Below are 23,665 nucleotides of genomic sequence, written 5' to 3'. Positions count from 1 at the left end.
TAGCCCGGTAGCCCCTCCCTTTGACTTGTTTTTCATGACCGGTTGTCATGGTTTGACAAAGCTACACGCGAAGCCAGCCATCAACTATCTTCTGTGTTAAGTAATATCGCATGCACAGAAGAATAATTTCGTCATTTTCTTCACCTTTCTCATTTAACTTCACTCAGGGTTTCAAATCTGGAGGTTGCAGACATAACCGCACAAACATAAACATCAATAGAAATTGAATTGCCATTGAAGTAATCTAATCTAATTAAAAGTTGAATGGCGAAGAAGAAAGACTGCTCGATTCTGTTTGATTTCATGTTAAATTGAACGGCCATTAAAACTTGACTCCAACTTCCAAATCAGTCAATTTCTCGTTATTTATTTAATTTTGTTTAATTTCTCCTTTAAAAAGTTAAATTATTATTCTCTTCTGGAACTCAGACTCTCATATTACTTAAATTTTTCAACATAATCATTCACTCGTTCAAACAACAAATACCTTTCCTTCTCAATAACATCAATTTTCACCACATTCTTAGACTCCCTCAGTTTCAATTTCTCAACAACTCGTTTCAATTCCATAACTTCATTATTCGATTATTGTGAATCGGACATTGATGAAATTAAATCATGTAATGGCCTACATACCTCGGATGTAGAACTCTGAATCTCAACTTCTAGTTGCGTGCTTTTAACTGCTGATGATTGATTACTGTTAACAAGTGATTGTTTCTCTAGCTCTAGCTCAAGAAAAGAAACTTATGCAACAATTTTTGTTCAATCATCGTGCTCCGGTAATGTTATTTAGACGTTTACATCGCTTCTGCGTAAACGACTGTTTTATCAAAAGGGGTTTGTAGGGTTTGTAGGGTTTCAAATGAGTTTTAGGCGAAAGGTTTAAAAGTGTTTATGAAATGTGCTTCCATCATGCTTAATCAAGTGAATTTGAACAAAACCGAAAAGATGAATTGGCCGATGTTAGCTTTCCACCTTTGTTCATCCCAAATATTTCAATGTTAAATTTTTATAACAATTCCAAGGACATTATATTTACTCCAAATTACCTATTATACCCTTAATTATTACTTAAAATAATAATATAAATTCAGTCAAGCGGATCAATATGGGTAGCTTTTGTTATAATTCAGTAGGTTTATAACTACCTTTAATGGTTATAAGAACAAAGAGAGAAGAAGGAGAGAAGAAATATTGATATTGATATTTCAAGAGAAATGATACACCTTAAATGGTTACCATACATGTCTATTTATAGTATAAAATATTACTATGCAAGAAATATAATAATAATAAAATTAACATCCAATCTAGATATTTTATAACACAATCTAGATATTTTATAACACTCCCCCTTGGAAGACAATTTTATTAGAGAATAACTAGTACTGCCTCGTTAAAACCCTTGCTAAAGAAAACCCATTGGGATAAAACTTTAGCTAAGGGAAAAAGAGTGCAGTATAGAGTTGACTCCCCCTCAAGTAGGCAACGCCTGAGTTGTTACATCTTCTGAACATGCCTCATGCCAATATTATGAACGTGTGTTCTGAAAATAGCAGTTGGCAGTGCTTTGGTATAAAGATCAGCAGAGTTGTTGATTGAACGTATCTCATTTTAATCTGGTTGTCTTTTACGAGATCTTGAGTATATGAGAAGAATCTGAGGTTTTCATCTGAAACTGTATCATCTAAATCTTTTATGTACAAGTTTAGCCCATGTGATTTGTCTACAGTCTCCTTCATGGTTTGCTCAAACCCTTGTTTCAATTCCTATTCCCTTGTAGTCTTTTCTGAGCCTTACCAATATACCATTCTTTTCCATCAAACTTATGACCATTAAGACCGTCTATGGCTTTGGCGCCTCGTCAGTATTTATATTTTGTTCAGTCACTTTTGATACTCTTCTTTCATTTGTATTATGCAAGCTGCATTATCTTCATATATAGTTGTTGGTGAAGATAGTTGTTAGTCTTTTATAGCGTTCTAGTCCACAAGAATCAATAATGATTTGTGTCATTGATCTCAACCAAACACATTTTCGAGTAGTTTCATATAATGCAATCACTTCGTCATGATTTGATGATGTTGCAACAAGTGTTTGTTTTAAGAACGCCATGATTTTTTGGTACCTCCATTTAGGAATACATATCGAGTTTGAGATTTATCTTTATGAGGATTTGATGAATGACCTGTATATACATAATCAACCAAATCTTGTTTTGAAACGTTAGAATAAAATAATTTTAAATCAGCAGTTTCTCAAGGGTATCAAAATATGTGTTTGATCCCGCTCCATTGTCATTTGAGCTGAATCTTGCCAACAAATTAACTGCAAGAGAAATGTCAGGTCTTGTACAATCTATAAGATACATAAGAACCTCAATTGCACTAAAATATGGAACTTCCGATCTGTTAAGATTTTCATGATCTTCGCAGGGATGAAATAGATCAGTGTCAATATTGAGTGATCTAACAACAATGAGTGTCTTTAAAAAAAATGTTTTAAAATCTTTTCGGTATAAGTTGTTTGATGTACAAGTAAATCATTAGGCATATGCTCAATTTGCAATCCAAGGTAATACTTGGTTTTTTCAAGATCTTTCATTTCAAAATAATTCTTTAGAAGTTGAATGATTTCATAGATCTCTTTATTTGTTCATATGATGTTAAGAACATTGACATAAACAACTACGATCTCATATCCGAACATTGTTTTTATAAAACATACGTGCAAAATAAGTTTATATTTATACCCTTTTTTTTATCAAGTAGTCATCTAATCGGTTATACCACATACGTCCCGTTTGTATAAACCCATTTAGAAATCTTTGTGATTTAATGGAATATATTCCCTTGAGTTTTACATTAGATGCTTATGATACCTTAACTCTTTAGGTATATTCATATATATCATTATTAAGTGATCCATACAGATAAGTAGTAACAACATTCATGAGATGCATTTAAATAACTACCAGGTTGATTAAGTATCTAATAAGTAATTGTATCCATTACAGGAGGATAAGTTTTCCTCATAATTCATTTATGGTCTTTGTGGGAAATATTGAGTTACAAGTCTAGTTTTCCTTGTAACTTCATTTGCACATTTCTTTTCGGATAAAAATTCATTTGTATCCCATACGTTTCACATCTTTAAAAGTGATAACGATTGATCCGAAAACTTTTCTTTTATCGAGCGATTCTAATTCAGCTCGTATTGTTCCTTTCCATTGAGCTCAATCATGTCCATTTTGTATATTCAATGACAGATTTTAGTTCCAGATCATCATCTTTATTCATGATGTCATTGTAACATTATATGAAAATATCTCATAGAGATTTTAATTTCATTTCGGTTCCATAATATTGCATAATTTATCGCAATTTTAGTATTTACATTTATCAATATCCTCTGCAGAAGGAATATTGATTTGTGGTTCTTCTTGAACACTTTCTTTTACCTCATTATCAGCTGATTTTCTTTTTCGAGGATTTTTATCTTCGGAACCAATTGATCTTCCACGTTTGATGCGTGGCAAAGACTCAACAGTGACATTATTGCCAGCTTTTGGAATTTCAGTTCGAGCTGAAGCATTTATCGCTGGTATATATGATTTAGTCACCTTTTTTTTATATCTGTAAATGCATAAAGTAATTAATTTGCAAGTTCTTGCATATGCATTATTTTTTGAACTTTCGTTTCACATTCTTTTGTGCGAGTTCAATATACCTTAATTGATGTTCACATCATGAAGCATCATTTTATTATTTTTTTTACTTCACCCCCCTAATCTAGGGAACAATGTTTTATTAAAATGACAATCAGCAAAACGTGCTGTAAAAACATCACCCGTCATGGGTTCAGTATATCTTATGATTGAAGATGTTTTATATCCAAAATATATTACCATCTTTCTTTGAAAAAACATTTTATTGTGTTGTGGTGATACAATTGGAACATACACTGCACAACCAATGTTCTACGGTGGAAAATATTTGGCTCTTAGCCAAAATCAAGTAGTAAGTGAAAATATTTATGACTTCCACATGGTATAATGCGAATTAATGTCGCAGCATGTAAATTTACATGTCCACATATAAATATTGATAGTTTTGTACTCATTATCAATTGTCTAGTTATTAGCTGCAAGCGTTTATCTATTGATTTAGCTAAACCAATTTTGTGTATGCACATGAGCAACTGGATGTTCAACAACAATCTCTGTAGATATATAATGATCATTAAATGCTTGAGATGTTAACTCACCAGCATTATCAAGTCTCATCCTTTTAATGGTGTAATCAGAATAATGTGTTCTCAATTTAATAATTTGTGCAAGAAACTTTGCAAATGCCATATTACGGCTTGATAACATACAAATATGAGACCATCCGCTAGATGCGTCTATTAGAACCATGAAATATCAAAATGGTTCACATGATGGATGAATTGGTTCATATATCTTACCTTGAATTCTTTCAAGAAATATTTGTGATTCTTTTTCACAATATACTTTTCATTAATCACCATATGTGTTTTCCATTAATCACCATATGTGTTTTTTTTTTTTTTTTTTTTTTTTTTAAATCACCATATGTGTTTTTTCATCATATATCCTTTTCACCATATACGCTTTTAATCATATGCGCTGTGTTTTTCACCATATGCGCTTTTAATCATATGCGCTGTGTTTTTCACCATATGCGCTTTTAATCATATGCGCTTTTCATCATATGCGATGTGCTTTTCATCATATTCGCTTTTTATCATATGCGCTTTTCATCATATGCGTTTTTCATCATATGCGCTTTTATAATATGCGCTTTTTATGTGAATAGTAAATTAATTAATTTCGTTTTACTATTCATATGAATTAATTTCGATTTACTATTTTGTTAATTGAGTAATATATATACATCATATATACTTGTGACTCCGAAGGCTCAAATGAATTTGACCATATAGTTATATGTTGTACCTTGCACATTAATTTTCAGTAGAAGCTTTAGATGCATATTTTTTCTTCTTGATGAACTATTTGTTTCATATCTAGCTTAGGCAATTATTGTGAACATTTGGTCCCTATAAGAGCATTAATCTTTTAGACTTTTAGTTGATTCGTACTTGTCACAATTAGGGATAGCACCCGCGGGTCGTGGATGCGGATCCATTGGATTCATCACCCGTACCCGTGGATTTTTTTTAAATCAAATAACTGGAAATTTGGATTTTTTTTTTTTTTTTTTTTTTTTTTAAGAGACATCCAATTGAACCCTTGTTCGTTGAAACAATTTGACTATATTTTTACTCCCCATTATTAAACGGGCCATTTTGATGCACACTCTTAAAAAAATAATTTGTTTTTTAAGTTTTATTATTCAACCTCCTTTTTTCAACGGTCACGTTTTTAACAAAACATTTGACAAGTTTGGAAAAAAGTTTTTTATTGATTATCATCAAAAGTTTTCTATTGTCACTCTACTGGATGGAATTATGGCATACAACCAAAATTGCAACTCAACACTACATAAGAACAAAAAGGTTATTTTTAATTAACATATGTATATGTGTTAAACTCGGAATAATAATAACTTATTTTAAAAAATTAACATAAGACATGTTGAAACATTTTTGTCACATTTAGCTCATCAAGTCTAATACTTATCATTGATAGATTTTATCACGTCTAGGAGATGTTTACTTTTTTCTTGTATTAAGTCCTACTTTCATTTACCTTTGTTTGGGAAAAAGTTTTTTTTTACTTTGCTTTCCCCCTTTCTGTAAAACTCATTTAAACACTTTCTTTGTTTTTTTTTAAAAAAAAAACTTCCTTTTTTTTTACGTTACCCGTAAATTATAAATATATAAAAAAAACTTTTTGTTTAAATTTTTTTTCTAGTTTTTAAAAGGCCACTTGACCAATTTTTTAATTCTTTCACAACACCTGATATCGTGATCGTGACCTTTCACCAAAGCAAGAGATATTCTTGATAAACTAAACACGGACTCGTGTTTGAAATTGTCGGCCACAAAAAAATTCATTTGATAAAAGTATATATTTTTTTTTTAGTTATAGAAGGAGACCACTTCATTTTCAATACTTCATTTTTGACAAAAAAAACTATTCCATTTTACCATCCCCTTTTTTTTCTTACTTTAACTTTTAAGATATACTTTTAATAAAAATACAAACTACTTTTTCTTATTTTAACTTTTAAGATTTACTTTTAATAAAAATACAAACTACTTTTTGTATTTTAACTTTTAAGATTTACTTTTAATAAAAGTACAAACTACTTTTTCTTATTTTAACTTTTAAGATTTACTTTTAATAAAAATACAAACTATTTTTTTATTTTAACTTTTAAAATTATAAATTTAAGAATAAACATTAGTATGCATGAAATAAATAATGATTAATTGCATAAGTAATCATAAATGTTAGATAACATATAAAGACCCCGTCGTATTCGTATTGATCGAAATTAATCTCGACCCATGGTACCGTGTTGTCAAATGACGTGTTGCGTACATAAAGTACCGTGTTGTCAAATGACGTGTTGCGTACAATCATGAGGTCTTATTAACATAAATATAAATGTTAGTGAAGTTAATAAGAGTTAGATTACAGAAAATATAATTCAGGTGGTATAACCGACCATATATAACTTAAACAACATAAATATAAATGTTAGTGAAGTTAGTAAAAGTTAGATTACAGAATATAATTCAGGTGGTATAACCGACCATATATAACTTAAATAACATAAATATAAATGTTAGTGAAGTTAGTAAAAGTTAGATTACAGAAATATAATTCAGCTGGTATAACCGACCATATATAACTTAAATAACATAAATATAAATGTTAGTAGTTCAAAATTTGATATATTCGAGTCTGAAAATTATTAATAATTTCATACCTTGATTAGTGATTCGTGATCGTTTGAGATATCTTTTAATTACACTAAGCTTTTCGTGCTGATAACGTGTTATAATTCAGTAGGCTTATAACTACCTTTAATGGTTATAAGAACAAAGAGAGAAAAAGAGAGAAGAAGGAGAGAAGAAATATTGATATTGATATTTCAAGAGAAATGATACACCTTAAATGGTTACCATACATGTCTATTTATAGTATAAAATATTACTATGCAAGAAATATAATAATAATAAAATTAACATCCAATCTAGATATTTTATAACACAATCTAGATATTTTATAACAGCTTTATATATATATGCTTTATTTAATATAAAATTCTGGAGTGTCACAACCATTTTTATTTAGTTGTTACCTAAAGAAAAAATTACGTCATTGGTACCTGTGGTTTGTACATTTTGCATAACAAAACCTAAACTTTTTTTTCTTGGTTGGTACCTAAGCTTTGCTTATTTTACTTATTTGGTACCAACACCTCACATGTGCAACGCATGTGAGGGTAATTTCGTCATTTTACGTATAATAAGCAAAGCCAAGGGTATCAATCATGCAAAAAAAAAAAAAGTTTAGGTTAATCATGTAAAAGTGTACAAACTACGGGTACCAATGGCGTAATTTTTTCTATCAATTACTTTATTATTATCATTATTGTTATTTTTATTATTATTATTAATAATATAAGAGATAATACAGTGATGAGAAAGAATGTAATCACACAATTCCAAGGACATTATATTTCACAGACAGCACTACTCCAAATTACCTATTATATCCTTAATTATTACTTAAAATAATAATATAAATTCAGTCAAGCGGATCAATATGGGTAGCTTTATATATATGCTTTATTTAATATAAAATTCTGGAGTGTCACAACCATTTTTATTTAGTTGTTACCTAAAGAAAAAATTACGTCATTGGTACCTGTGGTTTGTACATTTTGCATAACAAAACCTAAACTTTTTTTTTCTTGGTTGGTACCTAGGCTTTGCTTATTTTACTTGTTTGGTACCAACACCTCACATGTGCAACGCATGTGAGGGTAATTTCGTCATTTTACGTATAATAAGCAAAGCCAAGGGTATCAATCATGCAAAAAGAAAAAAGTTTAGGTTAATCATGTAAAAGTGTACAAACTACGGGTACCAATGGCGTAATTTTTTCTATACTTTATTATTATCATTATTGTTATTTTTATTATTATTATTAATAATATAAGAGATAAGAGATAATACAGTGATGAGAAAGAATGTAATCACACCAAGTGCATCAGCAACTACAGTCGTCGTCAGGGAGCATTACCCAAAAAATGGATACCCTAAATGCTCATATAGAAGAACAAGTGAAGTAACTAACTAACTTTCTACAAAGTCAAGGACTTGGTAGGTTTGCTAGTGAAACATATAAGGTACCTGCATTAACTTTTTATGGTGCATATACTAGTAACACAACAATAGTACAACACAAGGTAACAAGAGGTCAAAAACCAAAAATAAAAGTAGGTTCAAACAACTGATCAAAAAATTAAAAAAAAAAAAAATTCTTTTCTTTACGGAAAAACATTGAATGCATCAGCGCAGAACTAACATTATAGAACTGTGCATTTTGAGCATGCAGTATGCATTTGAACCCATGGATAATATAAGGATAAGGATTGACTATAAAATCCTGAACACAAACCCTTCAGCCATAAAAAATGCTCGAAACACACAAGGAAGACGGTAGATACCGGAAAATGCATATGACTGTATCATGTTTTTAACATACACTCAAACAGAAATGGTCATTACAGCCCCCTTCTTCTTCGTCATCGGCATCGTCGTCGAAGACCAAGCCTAGGTACCAATCATGCAAAAAAAAAAAAGTTTAGGTTTTGTCATGCAAAAATGTACAAACCACAGGTACCAATGGCGTAATTTTTTCATACCTAAACCAATATTCAACATACAAAACTTTAACGTCTATTCATATGATCTGCTAAGACATACACATGCAAGGGATCATTGTAACCAACTATCGAGGGCATAACTCTTGTCTAAAGTCATCAGAAGCAACAGTATCGTAATCATTGTCAGCAGCAACAGTATCGTAATCATTGCCAGCAGCAACAGTATCGTAATCATCGTCAGCAGCAACAATATCGTGATCATTATGCTTGACGTTTATATTATGTGAATACCATTCTAACAACCCTTCTTCCTGTTTTTGGAGAAAAAGAGAAACAGATGACTCATCGAGAAACATGTCAACCACTTCTTCCATTGTTGGCCTAAGCACCGGATCAGGTACAATACACCACAAACCAATTTTGATGAATGTTTCAATAGAACTTGCATCAACAGCAATTCTGGGATCAATTATATTTGAAATTCGTTCTGGTAACAAAATTTTCAAAGCCTACAGAAAGTTAACATGTCTGTTTGTTAATATTTATTTCTTTCACATGTACATTATATACTTCTAGCATTCTTACGAATAGGACAATACTTCCAAGAATAAAAAATGAAACAAGTGGAATAATCAATATGCTTGTAGTTCAATCAAACGTCTTCTTTAGTTAGAAGCTGATAGTTAAAAGTATATATGTTATACTGTATGTTGAAAAGGTCAGGTTGCTCTGCATGTATGTTGAATCACAAGCCCCTTAATAACTCATATATTAAAAGAATTAATCGACCATATGAGCAGAACTTAAAACATGAACTTGTTTGGAGAAGAAAAGGAACAAAACTTCTCATTCTATTAATATCAACTAAAGTCTATATATATAGGTACAAATAGCCAACCTACGTGAAAAGAAAACTACCAACTAATACCATGAAAATAGCACATCCCACATTTGCCCACTACCCATTTCCTCCAACGCGTTAGAATCGGTACTACAACTATATCCCCAGGTACATTTTTAATTTTCATCCTTTACTGCCTATTCAACTAACAAATATCTAAACAAAACTAACATATAACATAAAATAAAGTCCTAAATTCTAAATTAAACTCAAACTTAATAAATTTAATAAACCAATTAACCTAACAATCACCCCCTTAATTGGTTTACCATCCTACCTATCACCACACATGTAACATATAACAAGGCTTTTTCGAACACGTTCCACACCATCTCGACTCTTCCCGGACACCCGACCTCATCCCCGGTCACGTCCATAGTCATCTCGGTTTGAACAGCCATAGCCACCATGTACACTAACATGTGTTTTCATAAACCACCTGGACACCCTCCAGTTTCTCGATTCCTTTTTTACGCGCTCCTTTTGACAAAACTTGTTCCAAGAGTCTTTTACACCGCCCAAGAAAACAAGCCAAACACGCTATACCGTTTTCTTGTACCTCCACCGGTTAGTCTCTTTTTACGAACAAATTTACCAAGCACTTTTGACAACAACCTTGCTTTGACAGCTTCAACTTTTCCGGATCAACCTGCTCAAAGAAATTCTTCCACCACCCAAGAAAACATACCCTGGCCACGGACTCTAACGATTTCTTGTCCCCGGTTAATTTCTTCACATGAAACTTCTACACCGCCCAAGAAAACAAACCCACCTGGTTCTAACGATTTCTTGTCCCCGGTCTAGTTTCATCCCACGAACAACACGACCCTAGTTGAAGCCACACCTTAGCTCTTGATACCAATTGTTGAATCACAAGCCCCTTAATAACTCATATATTAAAAGAATTAATCGACCATATGAGCAGAACTTAAAACATGAACTTGTTTGGAGAAGAAAAGGAACAAAACTTCTCATTCTATTAATATCAACTAAAGTCTATATATATAGGTACAAATAGCCAACCTACATGAAAAGAAAACTACCAACTCATACCATGATAATAGCACATCCCACATTTGCCCACTACCCACTTCCTCCAACGCATTAGAATCGGTACTACAACTATATCCCCACGTACATTTTTAATTTTCATCCTTTACTGCCTATTCAACTAACAAACATCTAAACAAAACTAACATATAACATAAAATAAAGTCCTAAATTCTAATTAAACTCAAATTTAATAAACCAATTAACCTAACAATGTATTGATATAGTTCCATCTCAATCATGTTTTCGAAAAGTATTGGGTTTGATTGTAATTGATAAGAATTTATCTATTTTTAAACTTTGGATTCTATACAAGCACAATTCTAATGCTCTACCATATCACCGTACCTGGTAATCGCCCCATTTTATCGACGGAAGGATCTTCCATGCTTCACGTCCGGTTATAGTTTCCAAAACCAACACACCAAAACTATAGACATCTACCTTGGTTGATACACATCCACTAATAATATATTCTGGTGCCATGTGTTCCCTGATACATTTGCAGGTATAATTAGTGACAATGAATCAAATAAATACTGTAATAGATTACAACAATCTGGAGAAAACAAGTCATAGTAACAGCAGCAACCAAGTGGTTGAAAATTTTATTTGGATTGCAGTTTTTCATTAGCATAGTCAGTTAGTAAAACATAATTGTTTTTTTTTTTTTTTTTTTACATCCAATATGAGGGGGATGATGGAGAATATATTTTCTTATGGATTCTTCAAAATAAATCCAATATCATTTGTTAAAGTTTTATATCAACTTCAAGGACTTTTTCTTTGTTAAAGTTTTATCCTTTAAATGCTCTTTATTAATTCTTGATTTCAGCTTCAATACGTTGTTTCTATACTTGATCCGATTAAAACAGTAGGTTTAATGGTGAATGATGATAATGATGAATGAGACTACACTACTAGAATAGAATAATGATTTTTCCGGACAGTAGTTTTCCGGACGACAAAAGTCGTCCCCAAAAAGCCACAATCCGACAAAAAATTCTGCTTTTTCGTTCACTTTTTACCAAGGTTGCAAAAGACATGAGACGGGGTCGAGACGGTCGGGTCTTAAAAAGGTCGAGACGTTCGAGACGGGGTCGAGACGGGAGTTGACCAAAGTTGACTTTTAAATATATAAGTTTAAAAATGCATATATGTACACATATTTTATATTAGTCGTCCCCAAAAAGCCACAATCCGACAAAAAATTCTGCTTTTTCGTTCACTTTTTACCAAGGTTGCAAAAGACGTGAGACGGGGTCGAGACGGTCGGGTCTTAAAAAGGTCGAGACGTTCGAGACGGGGTCGAGACGGGGGTTGACCAAAGTTGACTTAAATATATAAGTTTAAAAATGCATATATGTACACATATTTTATAGCTAAACACTTTAATTGATTAATTTGTACCCATAATTGCTATCATCGTTAATTTAATACAATTCAAACTAAAATACGAAATATTTCACCGATTTTACCGATTTTCTGGCTTTTGACCGACTTTGACCCGTTTTTCAACTTTGACCCAAATTTTGACCGTTGACTGTCATATTAGACGGTTTTCTTCGAGACGGGACGGGCTAGTCACCAAACCGTCGAGACGGGCGTCTCAACGGCTCGAGACGAGGTGTTTTGCAACAGAGCTTTTTACTGAATGGTTTGACCAGACTTTCCTGGACGACCCAATGTCGTCCGGAAAAGTAGACACCAATTATTGTACTGGCGAAAATTGGCTCCAAAAAATAGAAAATTTTCGCGCGTTTTTTTTCCACACCAATACTAGTAAATACACGGTTCAGAAATGCTCCGTACGGAAGATGAGGTCTTGTTTCTGCATAATGAAGTTGATTCATTCGGGAAGCGACTAAATGAGCAATATTTACTTGGATGTTGTGAGTTATGCACCAGTGAAGACATGCTTCAGTCATTGACAATCGAGTGACGTTTGGTTCGTGGTGGTACATGTTACTGCTAATAATTGCATTTCTTAGTGCAATATTTCCCGGACGAAGATATTCATCAAGGATGCCTAAACGTTCTACATTTCTGAATGGAACCGCAGTACGACACACAAGTATGGTCATGTCATATTTTGGAATATCCTGAGGAAGAGCTTCGAGGTCTTCACTGGGAAAATAGATATTTTTACCTTCAAATGGTACGCCCAATAGCATACCAAATTGTTCAAGAGTATACTCGTGTTGCCAGTCATAGATTTGAAACCTCACCAATTGTTCATTAGTGAATTCAAAGTTGGAATAGAATTGATGCACGAGTGCAGGGAAAAAAAAACTTATCAAGCAAAAGGAAAGGAAGCCAACCCATTCTTCTGAATTCACGATCGATCTCTGGAAAATCTTGTAGTCTGACTTGTCGACCTTCACTAATAGGTCTATTATTTGTTGGTTGATTCATAGTCTATAATCTTATTTATATAGCAGGTTTGGATATTTGAAATGTGCCGTATCGAATACGGCTGGAAACAGCAGAAACGAATACGTCCGGTTACAGCAGAGGGCTTTCCGGACGACTTGTCGTCCAGGAAGAGTCGTCCGGATTTTTTTTTTTATTTTTCTGTTATCAATAAATAATTATTAATAAAAATATAATATTATTTTAATATTAAATCTTTAGGGACGATTTGTCGTTTCCACAAGTCGTCCGGAAAAATCGTCCACGAAGGCTAGCGTTGAAAGTCAATGTGGGCCCCACCTTCCGTCCGGGAAAAAAAACTTGCCGTCCAGAAAAACTTTCCGGGACCGACGACACATCCCGGACGATGTGCCGTCCGGGAAGACTTTTTGGGACGATAAGTCGTCCGGATTTATCGTCCGGAAAAATCGTTTTTCCAGTAGTGCTAGATGATGAAGATGATTATGATAAACTGAGATAAGATCTGATTGAATAACAATTATGTATATTGATTCCGTATATCGTATTGTACAAATTGTAGCCAAAGGATTTATCACAAGTGATTGAATCCACGGCTTTCTTCAACTATTAGCTCGATAATAATCAAGCAAATGTTGCATCTAATCACTAGTCTCTCAATGTGTTTGAGAGAGTAATTGAGGAAACACACACTTCAAGGTGAAAGTCTACGTGTGGAATGGTGAAGGCTTAGTGATACAAGGGTGTAACTAGGTATTTATACCTCATACCTAGTTACTTAGATTTTTTACTTAATCACTATATTTAGCCTATTTAAACGCTATATTAATCACACAAATATATCTACGATGACTAGGAATTCTATTCCTAACACTCTTCTGATATATTAGTGCTCTCCTCATTGTGTTTTCACTCTTTTGTTCTCTTTTTATTCTTCTGTAATAAGCACTTAAATACGGCTTTTTTAAAAAACTTTGCTTTCTTATACAAGATTTTAAGGTCCTTCCCCTAAATATGAATTACATATACGTTGCGATTTTCCCCTTATCTTCTACCCAACGCTCCTGGGCAATTAGTATTGGTTGCCATAGTTTTCTGAATGGATTGTAAACCGACTACTCATATATACTTATTTTCGATTCCAGTTTAAGATCACAATAAAATTAAAAAAAGATTAGAAATTCTAAGTACTTTAATATATGTGCATGAAGATAAAAATATATACTTACCAGGTTTCCCAAAAAACATCAACATAAGTGCAGTCAGTCCTATCTATTTGCAAGGTCTCCCTAAATTTGAACAGTTTTGGGTAAAACCTTTCATCTAATGCAATGTTTCCAGGTCTTACATCACAGTGTATGATCGGATCAGGAGCCTGGTTGTGAAGGTAAACAAGTGCTCTAGCAATTACTAATAATATCTGGTACCTTTTATTCCAGTCCAAAAGAGTACACACTGGATCTTCTACGAACATAGATCACAAAACATATGTTTATCAAAAAATTTCACGCAAAAAGTTAAATACATTTTAAAAAACTACCACTGTAATATTAGATTATATATGAGATACAATTCAAAACAAAGAGTTCATACCATGTATCGTGCTACGCAGGGTTGCATGTAGTGCAAAATCATAGATGAGATACACCATATCTCCTTCAATGCAATATCCAACCAACTCAATCAGATTCTTATGTTTCAGCTTTACAAGTAACGATACTTCATTGATAATAAGTTCTTTATGAATCATAATATCATAATAAGGTGAAAGAACTGTAATTTTATGTCCATTTTGTAGCCTTCCCTGAAAGAAGAAACCAAATTAGAGCATTTGCAAACCACGGCAAAAAGCCAAAAACTAGTGTAGAAGGAAGTATTTGATACCTTGTACATGGAATAGTTTCCCCCATCGGAAACTCTATTAGATGCAGAGAAATTTTCAGTTGCAACTTGGATAGTGTCAAAATGGAACCTACGTAATTGTTGGTTTTCATCTTGAAGAGTACTAAGGTATAGTTCCACGGAATTTAAACCTTCAACTCCAACTATAAGTTCAATATATAACATGTAACTAAATGCTCAATCTTATTTGCATCTAACAACACGTAATCGTAGGCGTAGTTAGACTAAAATGAGGGATTAATTGTGAATAAGAAGAATCAAAAGTGTAAATATATACATTAATTTAAGGACAACTGGACAAACAACTTGATAAGAACATGATACCTGAGTTTTCCTTATTGGATTGAAAGACAAATGTATGAATCTTTTTCCCAAATATTGTCATGCCTCCGGCACGCAATTTATCATCTTGTTTCTCCTGTAAAGCTAAGATACACTCAAGGGCGAACACAACCTGAGACATTGTAGGACGCTGTTTTGGATGGCTATGCAAACACCCAACCGCTAGTTGCGCAAACTCTTTTAAACATCTTGAAGATATTTTCCCTCTTATATTGTGATCAACGATTTGCTTTAGCCTACCTTCTTTAATAGAGTCTTGTGCCCATCTTGCTAAATTCCATTGCTCCTTATCAAGACTTTTATCTACTGCTCGTTTCTCACATAAGACTTCAAATAGTACAACTCCAAAGGCATACACATCAGACTTTCGGGTTACCCTACCCGTCTGATAATAATCAGGATCTAGATACCCGAATGTAAATTTCACTAAAGTGTTGACACCAGTATCTGACTGATTTATTGGACTTATTTTGGACAGCCCAAAGTCCGAAATCTTAGCACCCCAAGTGTCGTCCAACAGTATATTTGAGCTTTTAACATCCCGGTGTATCACTCCATGATTTATACCTGTACCAGTGTGAAGGTAATCTAACCCTCGAGCAGCCCCTATACATATTTTTAGCCTTCGAACCCAAGTAAGCGGAGCTCGTAATTTGTGGAGATGATCTTCAAGGGTACCACGAGGCATAAATTCATAAACAAGTATCATCTCTCGAATATCATTGCAATAACCAATCAAAGACACCAAATGACAGTGCCTTAACTTTGTAAGCATCTTAACTTCTGCCCAAAATTCGAGTGCTCCTTGATTGGAAGTTGTATCCAGCCGCTTTACGGCAACATCCAAACGAGTTACCCCATCAGTAATTGTTCCTCTATAAACCTTGCCAAAACCCCCGCGTCCGATCACTAATGATTCATCAAAGTTATCAGTTAGTAACTGGATATCGGCAATCGTAAATTGATGACACGGGTGTAGTGACTCTAAGGATTGAGAAGATTCAACATGCCCACTAGACATGGTTATTGACATGATCTTCTAATACAATAATTGTTGATGATGGAGATGATGATATGGGATTTAGTGTGAAATGATTTAGTCTTTAGCTTACTTGTAGTCAAACTTATAAATTGATTATAATTTTGTGATAGTAACTAGTGGCTGACATGGTTTCCAAGGAATTACAAGGATATGACAATGTAAACTTCACATGTTGTCTTGTTGTATTGTTAATTAAATACACACACAAAAAAATAATGTAAAAAATAACTAAAAAAGAAAAACAAAGATCCAAAGTCTTTCTAGATTTTGGAATTTTCTCAACTCCTCACCTGAATTCTTCTTGGCTTAACCTTTCTAGATTTTGGAATAGATTTGGGCACCGACATCTTTCTACATGAAGGTTCCTTTTTTTTTTTTTTTCTTTTTTTTTTTTTACCTTTTTAATGGCATTCACTTTCGATCTTCAAGAGTAACAGCCACAATTAATAGCCATTTGTTTTATGGTAAAAAAAAAAAATGATAGCTGGAGGTTGTAAATTAATATGATACTGTAAATAACTTTTGTTTGTACCTCATACATATGACTTGCAAGACCTATCCCTTTCCTGAAGCTGGAGCTTGCAACTCAATTTCCTTTTATTTTAATTTTGTTTGATTTTCTCCTTCAAACAGTTAAATTATTATCTTCTGTAAATCAGACTCTCCGATTCCTTCAATATATCAACATAATCATTCACTCGTTCAAACAATAAATACCTTTCCTTCTCAATAACATCAATTTTCTCCGAATTCAAGGCCCCGTTTGACTCACGGAATCCAATGGTATTCCGGCAGAATTGGAATTGAATTTAGATACGCGTCGTGTCTAAATTCAATTCCAATTCCGCCGGAATCCCATTGAATTCCGTGAGCCAAACGGGTTAGACTCGCTCAGTTTCAATTACTCAATAACTCGTTCCAATTCCACAACTTCATTATTCGATTATTGTGAATCAGAAATTGATGACATTTAATCATGTTGTAGCCTACATCGCTCGGATTCAGAACTCTGAATCTCATCTCCAAGTTGCTTACTTATCAGAAGCCATAACTAGGGTTTGTAGGGTTTCAAATAAGTATAGGGAAAAAGTGTTAAAAGTGTTGCATTATGCTTATTTAAAGTGGAATTGAACAAAAATTGAATAAGGTGACTTCGCCGATGTTATCTTTTCGGGTTTTAATCGTTTTTGTATGTATTCTCGAGATTTATTTATTTAGGATGGAAAAGACAGGAGATGATTAAAAAATAACAACAGCGGAAATGAGAGGAGAAGAGATGATTAGGAAGGATAGTACTTTTAGATTTTGTCATCAAAACTCTCCGCCCATATTTGGACGAATTAGGAAGAATATTAAACCACTCTCATCCCCTTTCTTCTCCACTCTTTTCCGCTAAAAGAAAGACTCGAGAATACAACCTTAGAGGAGAGGAGATATATTTCACACATCATAATCAAAACTCAATATGTGTATGGGCAGGTGATGTTTCCTCTATCCTAAAATAAAGACAAGTCATTTCTTTATCCAGAGTGAAAACTCTCAAAAGTAGAGAAAGTCATTCATCTCTCTATTCAACGGATAGAGAGATTGCTTTCGAGTGGACCTCCGGCCAATAAGTAGGAAAAAGTTTAAAAAAAAATAAAATAAAAATAAAATTGAGACGCCATGAAAATGGTAAAATTAAATTTCCATGAATTTTAAATCCTGCATGAAATTTAATTTAGGCTATAAGAGTCAGTCAAGTCGTCAATAAATCGACATTTGTTGTCGACTCAATATATTTCACACATGAATTTCGATAAATTCACTCAAATTTACTAACATGATGCCTTTGCACAAATCTTTTATTAGTATTTATCAGGAAGCTGAAACATTGCACATAATTATTGTGAATCTATCAAAATAAGAAGTGAAAATATCACATGCTTTGCAGAAAAGAATGGAATAAGAAAGACATTAAAAAATAATTAGAGTATTAATTATTAATTACCGTGTATAATTTTATAATGAAAATACAATAACAATAAGGAGTATGTCTACACATTAATATTTTGTGTTTCAACCAATCAAGAGGTGAGGTTACTAGTTAGCTTCAGTTTGGGTTATGTATTTAGATTTAGTTTACTACTTTCGATCCTTATCCACGTTATGTTGTTTCTCTTTTCAAAAAAAAAAGTTTGTTATAAAGTTTGCATTTTTTTCTCAAGAAAAAAAAAGAGAGGTTATTGTGAATAGACTAGAATTTTAATTGATAGAAAATGAAGTTATTGACATTTTTTAAGATTGTGTTGTGAAAGTAATTAGATACTTATAATTAGACGGATCTATTAATTAATTAATTGAAAAGTATCAATTTCATATTTTTGTTCGTGAAGAATATGAACGTTTTTTTTCATGTTTTGTGAAGTAAAATTTAGCCCGATTTAGAGTTTAGGGTTTAGGGTTTAGGGTTTAGGGTTTGGTGTTTTGGGTTTATTCCATAAACCCAAAACACCAAACCCTAAACCCTAAACCCTAAACTCTAAACCGTTCGTGTTAAAAACTCAATCTAAATCCTAAATCTAAACCCTAAATCTAAACCCTAAACCCTAAATTTCTAAACCCTAATATTTAAACCCTATAAACCCTAATATCTAAACCCTAATATCTAAACCCCAATAGCTAAAACCTCAAAATACGCTCGAAAAACACGATAATTGTTATATATTACTTCTTCGAGCGTTTTTCCGCCAAAATAAAAACATTTATCACAAAGTATCTCTACTAAATGTTCATATTTTCATCTCATCTATAATGTTCGTGAACAAAGTTTTTTCAAAAAACGAAAAGAAAAAAAAAAGTTTTTGCTTCCCCCCGCTTCCCCCCGAATGGTTACTTCCCTCTTGATCCTACCACTATATATATATATATATATATATATATATATATATATATATATATATATATATACACATAATACAAAAATATATATATATATATATATATATATATATATATATATATATATATATATATATATATATATATATATATATATATTATTTTGTATTATGTGTATTATTATTTTTATATTTATATATATACATACATATATATATGGCCCATTATTGGTGGCAACACTAAGCGTCGATTTATTGGCGACTTGACCGCCGCTTAGTGGCTATATTGAACTCCAGGCTTGATTTTAAAACCCATGGAAACTCGCTCCTACCATTTTCATGGCGTCTCGATTTTATTATTTTTTATTTATTTATTTATCTCTATTTATTTGAATTATTTTTTTATTTATTATTTATTATTTTTTTGTTAAATTATCTCTATTTATTTTCCTACTACTTTTTGGGCCGGAGGTCCTTTTGAAAGCAATCTCTTTATCCCTCGAATAGAGAGAGGGAGGACTTTCTCTACTCTTGTGAGTGTTTCACTCGGGGTGGAGAAATGATTTCTCTCTTTTCTAGGATAGAGGAAGGGTTGTCTACGTTTCACCTCCCTCATACCTCACGCATGTGGGATTGGGCACGTTGTTGTTATCAATTTCATATTTCCCTCTCATAAACTTTAAATTACATATGAATCCAAATATGCATTATAAACCAAAACAATGTACTTTATGCATTGAAAAATTGTATTTTGAAGAAATATATAATTTATGAGTTTAGAAGGGATATGTATGATAAAATCACAATTGAAAATGTAATATAAATTATAAAAGTACTCCATAGTATATAGTGAGTGTGTATTATATGTATATGTATTGCCAATAACGATTTTAAAGGAAAGTTAGAAACCTAATCAATATAAACAATTTGAACCTAAGCAAAAAGGTGTGCATGATATAAATCGGACCGAGTTAGTTTGGTTTTGTAACGAGTCACAAATTGTAGAAGAAAGTCGGACCGGGGACCAAAATATATGTTATCTGTTCGGTTTGGTTAGGTACATTTCGGTTATTTTGACGTTTTTTTTAGTTTGGTTCGGTTTGGTCTAGACTGAAGACCGAAAATGTGTAAAATTGTTTACCAAGAACTGGACCGAAAAAGCTCGGATTGGGATCGTTTCGGTCCTGTACAGTCTTCGAGTTTTTCAGTTTCCGTAGCATTCACACCCTAATAAACAATATAAAAAAGGGTTGTGGTCATCCCCGCTTGGTTGTGAGTGGGAATTGGCTGCCGAGAGTGGATGTGATGACCCGGAAATTTCTGACCAAATTTAAACTTAATCTTTAATGTTTCCGACACGATAAGCAAAGTCTATGAAGTTGAATCTCAAAATTTTGAACTATTCAATTACCCTTCGATTGTTCTCAACGATTCGCGAACAATTATATGTAAATAGATACATATGCTATAACTTGAAAACGTAACAAAGTGTTATGAAAATGATACTGTGCATTAACCTTATTGGTTTGAATATCTGTTTGATATTTAGATAAGTTAACTAAAACGTTTAAGATGAACCAGTAAAACTCTAATTTGCTACAGTACCCGAAAAGCTACAGTGTTTTCGAAAATCACTATTTGCTACAGTAAAAAAACGTTGCTACAGTAACTTTGCTACAGTAAAACACTATTTTAAAATGTATTTTAACAAATAGCGAGACGATGATTTATAAAAGTAAATGACCAAAACACTCAAATGTATAAGTTATATTTCGAGTGATATAAATTAGGGATAATTTAAGGCTATATTTTGACAAAGGTACGTGTCCCAAAATGAAAATTACAAGTTTTCTCAGCGTACGAAGGGACACTCGAAAAACCGGAACAGGGACATAAGTCGCGTAATGACGTACGACTTATCGGAACAAAAATTACAAATTAACTATGCACGAGAATATAATATAATATATAATTAATTATTTTAAATTATATATTATATATATTATATTATAATATGTCAACAAACTAGAAGTTAAAAGGTTTGTGAGCTGGATCTTCAGGCCATGCGATCGCATGGTCATTCCTCTTCAGACCCATGCGATCTCATGGGATGGCTGGACAGGAATGCCTATAAAGCTCGATCAGTTTTTCGGACAAATTCAATCATAAATCTATCTCTCAATCTCCCTGTCTCTTTAATATATATATATATATATATATATATATATATATATATATATATATATATATATATATATATATATATATATATATATATATATATATAATATTATTAATCTTATTATTATTATTATTATTAGTAATATTACATAAAATACTACGACAAGGTTATGAGCGTGTCACTTTCAAAATGGGTTTTCGAGCGGGATAGAGCTAAGGAAATTGTGAGTTATAGCTATGGAGATTATGGGTAATGTACGTGGGTATTATTGGCAAATCAAACCTAGTGTTTATCATCTCTGTTGCGTCTACGTACTTCCCTGCAATATTGAATCACAATATTGATACGTGAGCATTCATATCTTATCTTTTATATATTAATTGTGTATCCATGTCTAGTGCTCGAGTATATATGTTTATGCATGCTTGTATGCTAAATTTCGTCGTTAAACAGTTTATGATGAATCACGAATTAAATACATATGTTACTGGTAAAAGGTATATGATATGCATGTTTTTGGAAAGCTGGCGAAAAATCAATAACTTTTCATTTAGAAATCACGTAATTTCGATGAACGAATCAAAAGATATGGTCAACTGAATTATGATTGACGTTAATTGAAATTGCTTTTGAATCTGCAATTAAGATTTAAACAACTTGTTTACGAGATTGATAAAATGAATTTTTGAATATTACCAACCGAGTAAATGACTCCTTATATAAGGTATGTCTCGTTTTGTTGAACTATTGTCAAAATTGACTTTTTGAAACGACTTTGGATAACTTTTGTATGTCGATCTCGAGCATTAGGATTGTGATACACTATGACCAGACCTAGCTTGATAGACATTTATTGACCAACATATGTTCTCTAGGTTGAGATCTACGGTTATTTGGTAATTCGAGTTTCAGTCACATTTTGGTGAACGACTTTATATGCTGCTAAGGTGAGTTTATAGTCTCCCTCTTTAAGTACTTTAAGTATTTTTGGGCTGAGAATACATGCAATTTATTTTAAACGCAATAAGATACAAGTACATACTAAATTCTACACTGAGTCAAACCGAAAATCCCTTAGCTTTGGTAACTAGTAGCTGCCAGTACATAGGATATGGACTTGTGGGCGCGAATAATTGTATATGGATCCATAAGCTTGATATCCCCGTCCGAGCTAGAGCACTAGCCTTTTAACGGACGTATGCTATTTGAGAAGCGTACACGTTGGTTTGCGTGTATTATTAAGATGATTATACAAAGGGTACAAATTATATATACGTTAAGTTTAGTTACCAGGGTGCTCAATTTCGTAGAATATTTTGATAAACGTTTCTGGATGAAACAACTGAAATCTTGTGATCCACCTTTATATACAGATTATGCGAAATACTAAAACTATGAACTCACCAACCTTTGTGTTGACACTTGTTAGCATGTTTATTCTCAGATTTCCTAAAGTCTTCCGCTGTTTGCTTATATGTTAGACAAGCTATGTGCATGGAGTCGTACATGGCATATTTTTCAAGGAAACGTTGCATTCACCAAATCATCACCATGTATCTTATTTTGACTGCATTGTCAACAGAAGTACTATTGTAAACTATTATTTACGGTGATTGTCTATATGTAAAAATCATCAGTTGTCGAAAACCTTTGATTTAAATATTCATTTATGGTGTGCCTTTTCAAAAGAATGCAATGTTTATAAAACGTATCATATAGAGGTCAAATACCTCGCAATGAAATCAATGAATGACGTATTGTCCATATGGATTTGGAGCGATCGTCACAGTGGAGCACTTAGTGATGGGGAAAGATTAGAGTAGCTTGATACGAGGAAGCAATGGATTGAAAAGGAAAACATTAGAACAAACATGGCAAAGCAAAAGTCACGTGCTAAGTGGGTTCATGATGGTGATGAAAATATAAAATATTTCCATTCGGTCATCAAAAGGAGGCACTCAAAACACAACATATGAGGTCTAAATATTAACGGGACTTGGTGTGAAGATCATATTGATGTAAAGCATGTCATTTTCAGTCATTTCAAAGCACAATTCGAAAAAAGAAATCTATAAAAAATGAAGTTTGCTACGGGGACTGTCACGGCTGACCATTCGCTTCTGTTCAAAATCGGCCCCGAAC

The 23,665-nt window shown here is 32.6% G+C and overlaps 1 protein-coding gene across 4 annotated transcripts; it reads right to left on the bottom strand.

Moving 5' to 3' along the window:
- Positions 1-8,846: 8,846 nt before the first annotated feature.
- Positions 8,847-17,523, bottom strand: LOC139872847 (probable receptor-like protein kinase At2g23200). 4 transcript variants are annotated; one of them, XM_071860778.1, is made up of 7 exons: positions 16,995-17,523; positions 15,403-16,329; positions 15,061-15,221; positions 14,770-14,980; positions 14,406-14,640; positions 11,134-11,278; positions 8,847-9,343 (listed from the first exon to the last, which is right to left on the bottom strand). In XM_071860778.1, exons 2-7 carry the CDS (start codon positions 16,193-16,195, stop codon positions 8,960-8,962), a joined length of 1,929 nt encoding a protein of 642 aa, XP_071716879.1. In that variant the 5' UTR covers positions 16,196-16,329; positions 16,995-17,523; the 3' UTR covers positions 8,847-8,959. The 4 variants fall into 4 exon arrangements, with proteins under 4 accessions (XP_071716879.1, XP_071716877.1, XP_071716878.1 ...); XM_071860776.1 differs by lacking the exon at positions 16,995-17,523 and having other exon boundaries at positions 15,403-16,478; XM_071860777.1 differs by lacking the exon at positions 16,995-17,523 and having other exon boundaries at positions 14,406-14,637; positions 15,403-16,478.
- Positions 17,524-23,665: the final 6,142 nt, after the last annotated feature.

This window comes from Rutidosis leptorrhynchoides, chromosome 10 (assembly GCF_046630445.1).
Source record: "Rutidosis leptorrhynchoides isolate AG116_Rl617_1_P2 chromosome 10, CSIRO_AGI_Rlap_v1, whole genome shotgun sequence".
Classification (NCBI taxonomy): Eukaryota; Viridiplantae; Streptophyta; class Magnoliopsida; order Asterales; family Asteraceae; genus Rutidosis; species Rutidosis leptorrhynchoides.
Note: the sequence above shows the minus strand (reverse complement) of the source record. Positions and strands in the feature narration are given on the sequence as shown.

Bases quoted from the DNA above. Each gene is read 5' to 3' on its own strand.
- LOC139872847 (XM_071860776.1), bottom strand. From the start codon at position 16,453: ATGTCAATAACCATGTCTAGTGGGCATGTTGAATCTTCTCAATCCTTA. The intron at 14,641-14,769 runs GTATGAACTCTT...CTATGTTCGTAG, and splicing joins CCTGCGTAGCACGATACATG to AAGATCCAGTGTGTACTCTT. The intron at 11,279-14,405 runs GTAAGTATATAT...CAAATGTATCAG, and splicing joins GATGTTTTTTGGGAAACCTG to GGAACACATGGCACCAGAAT.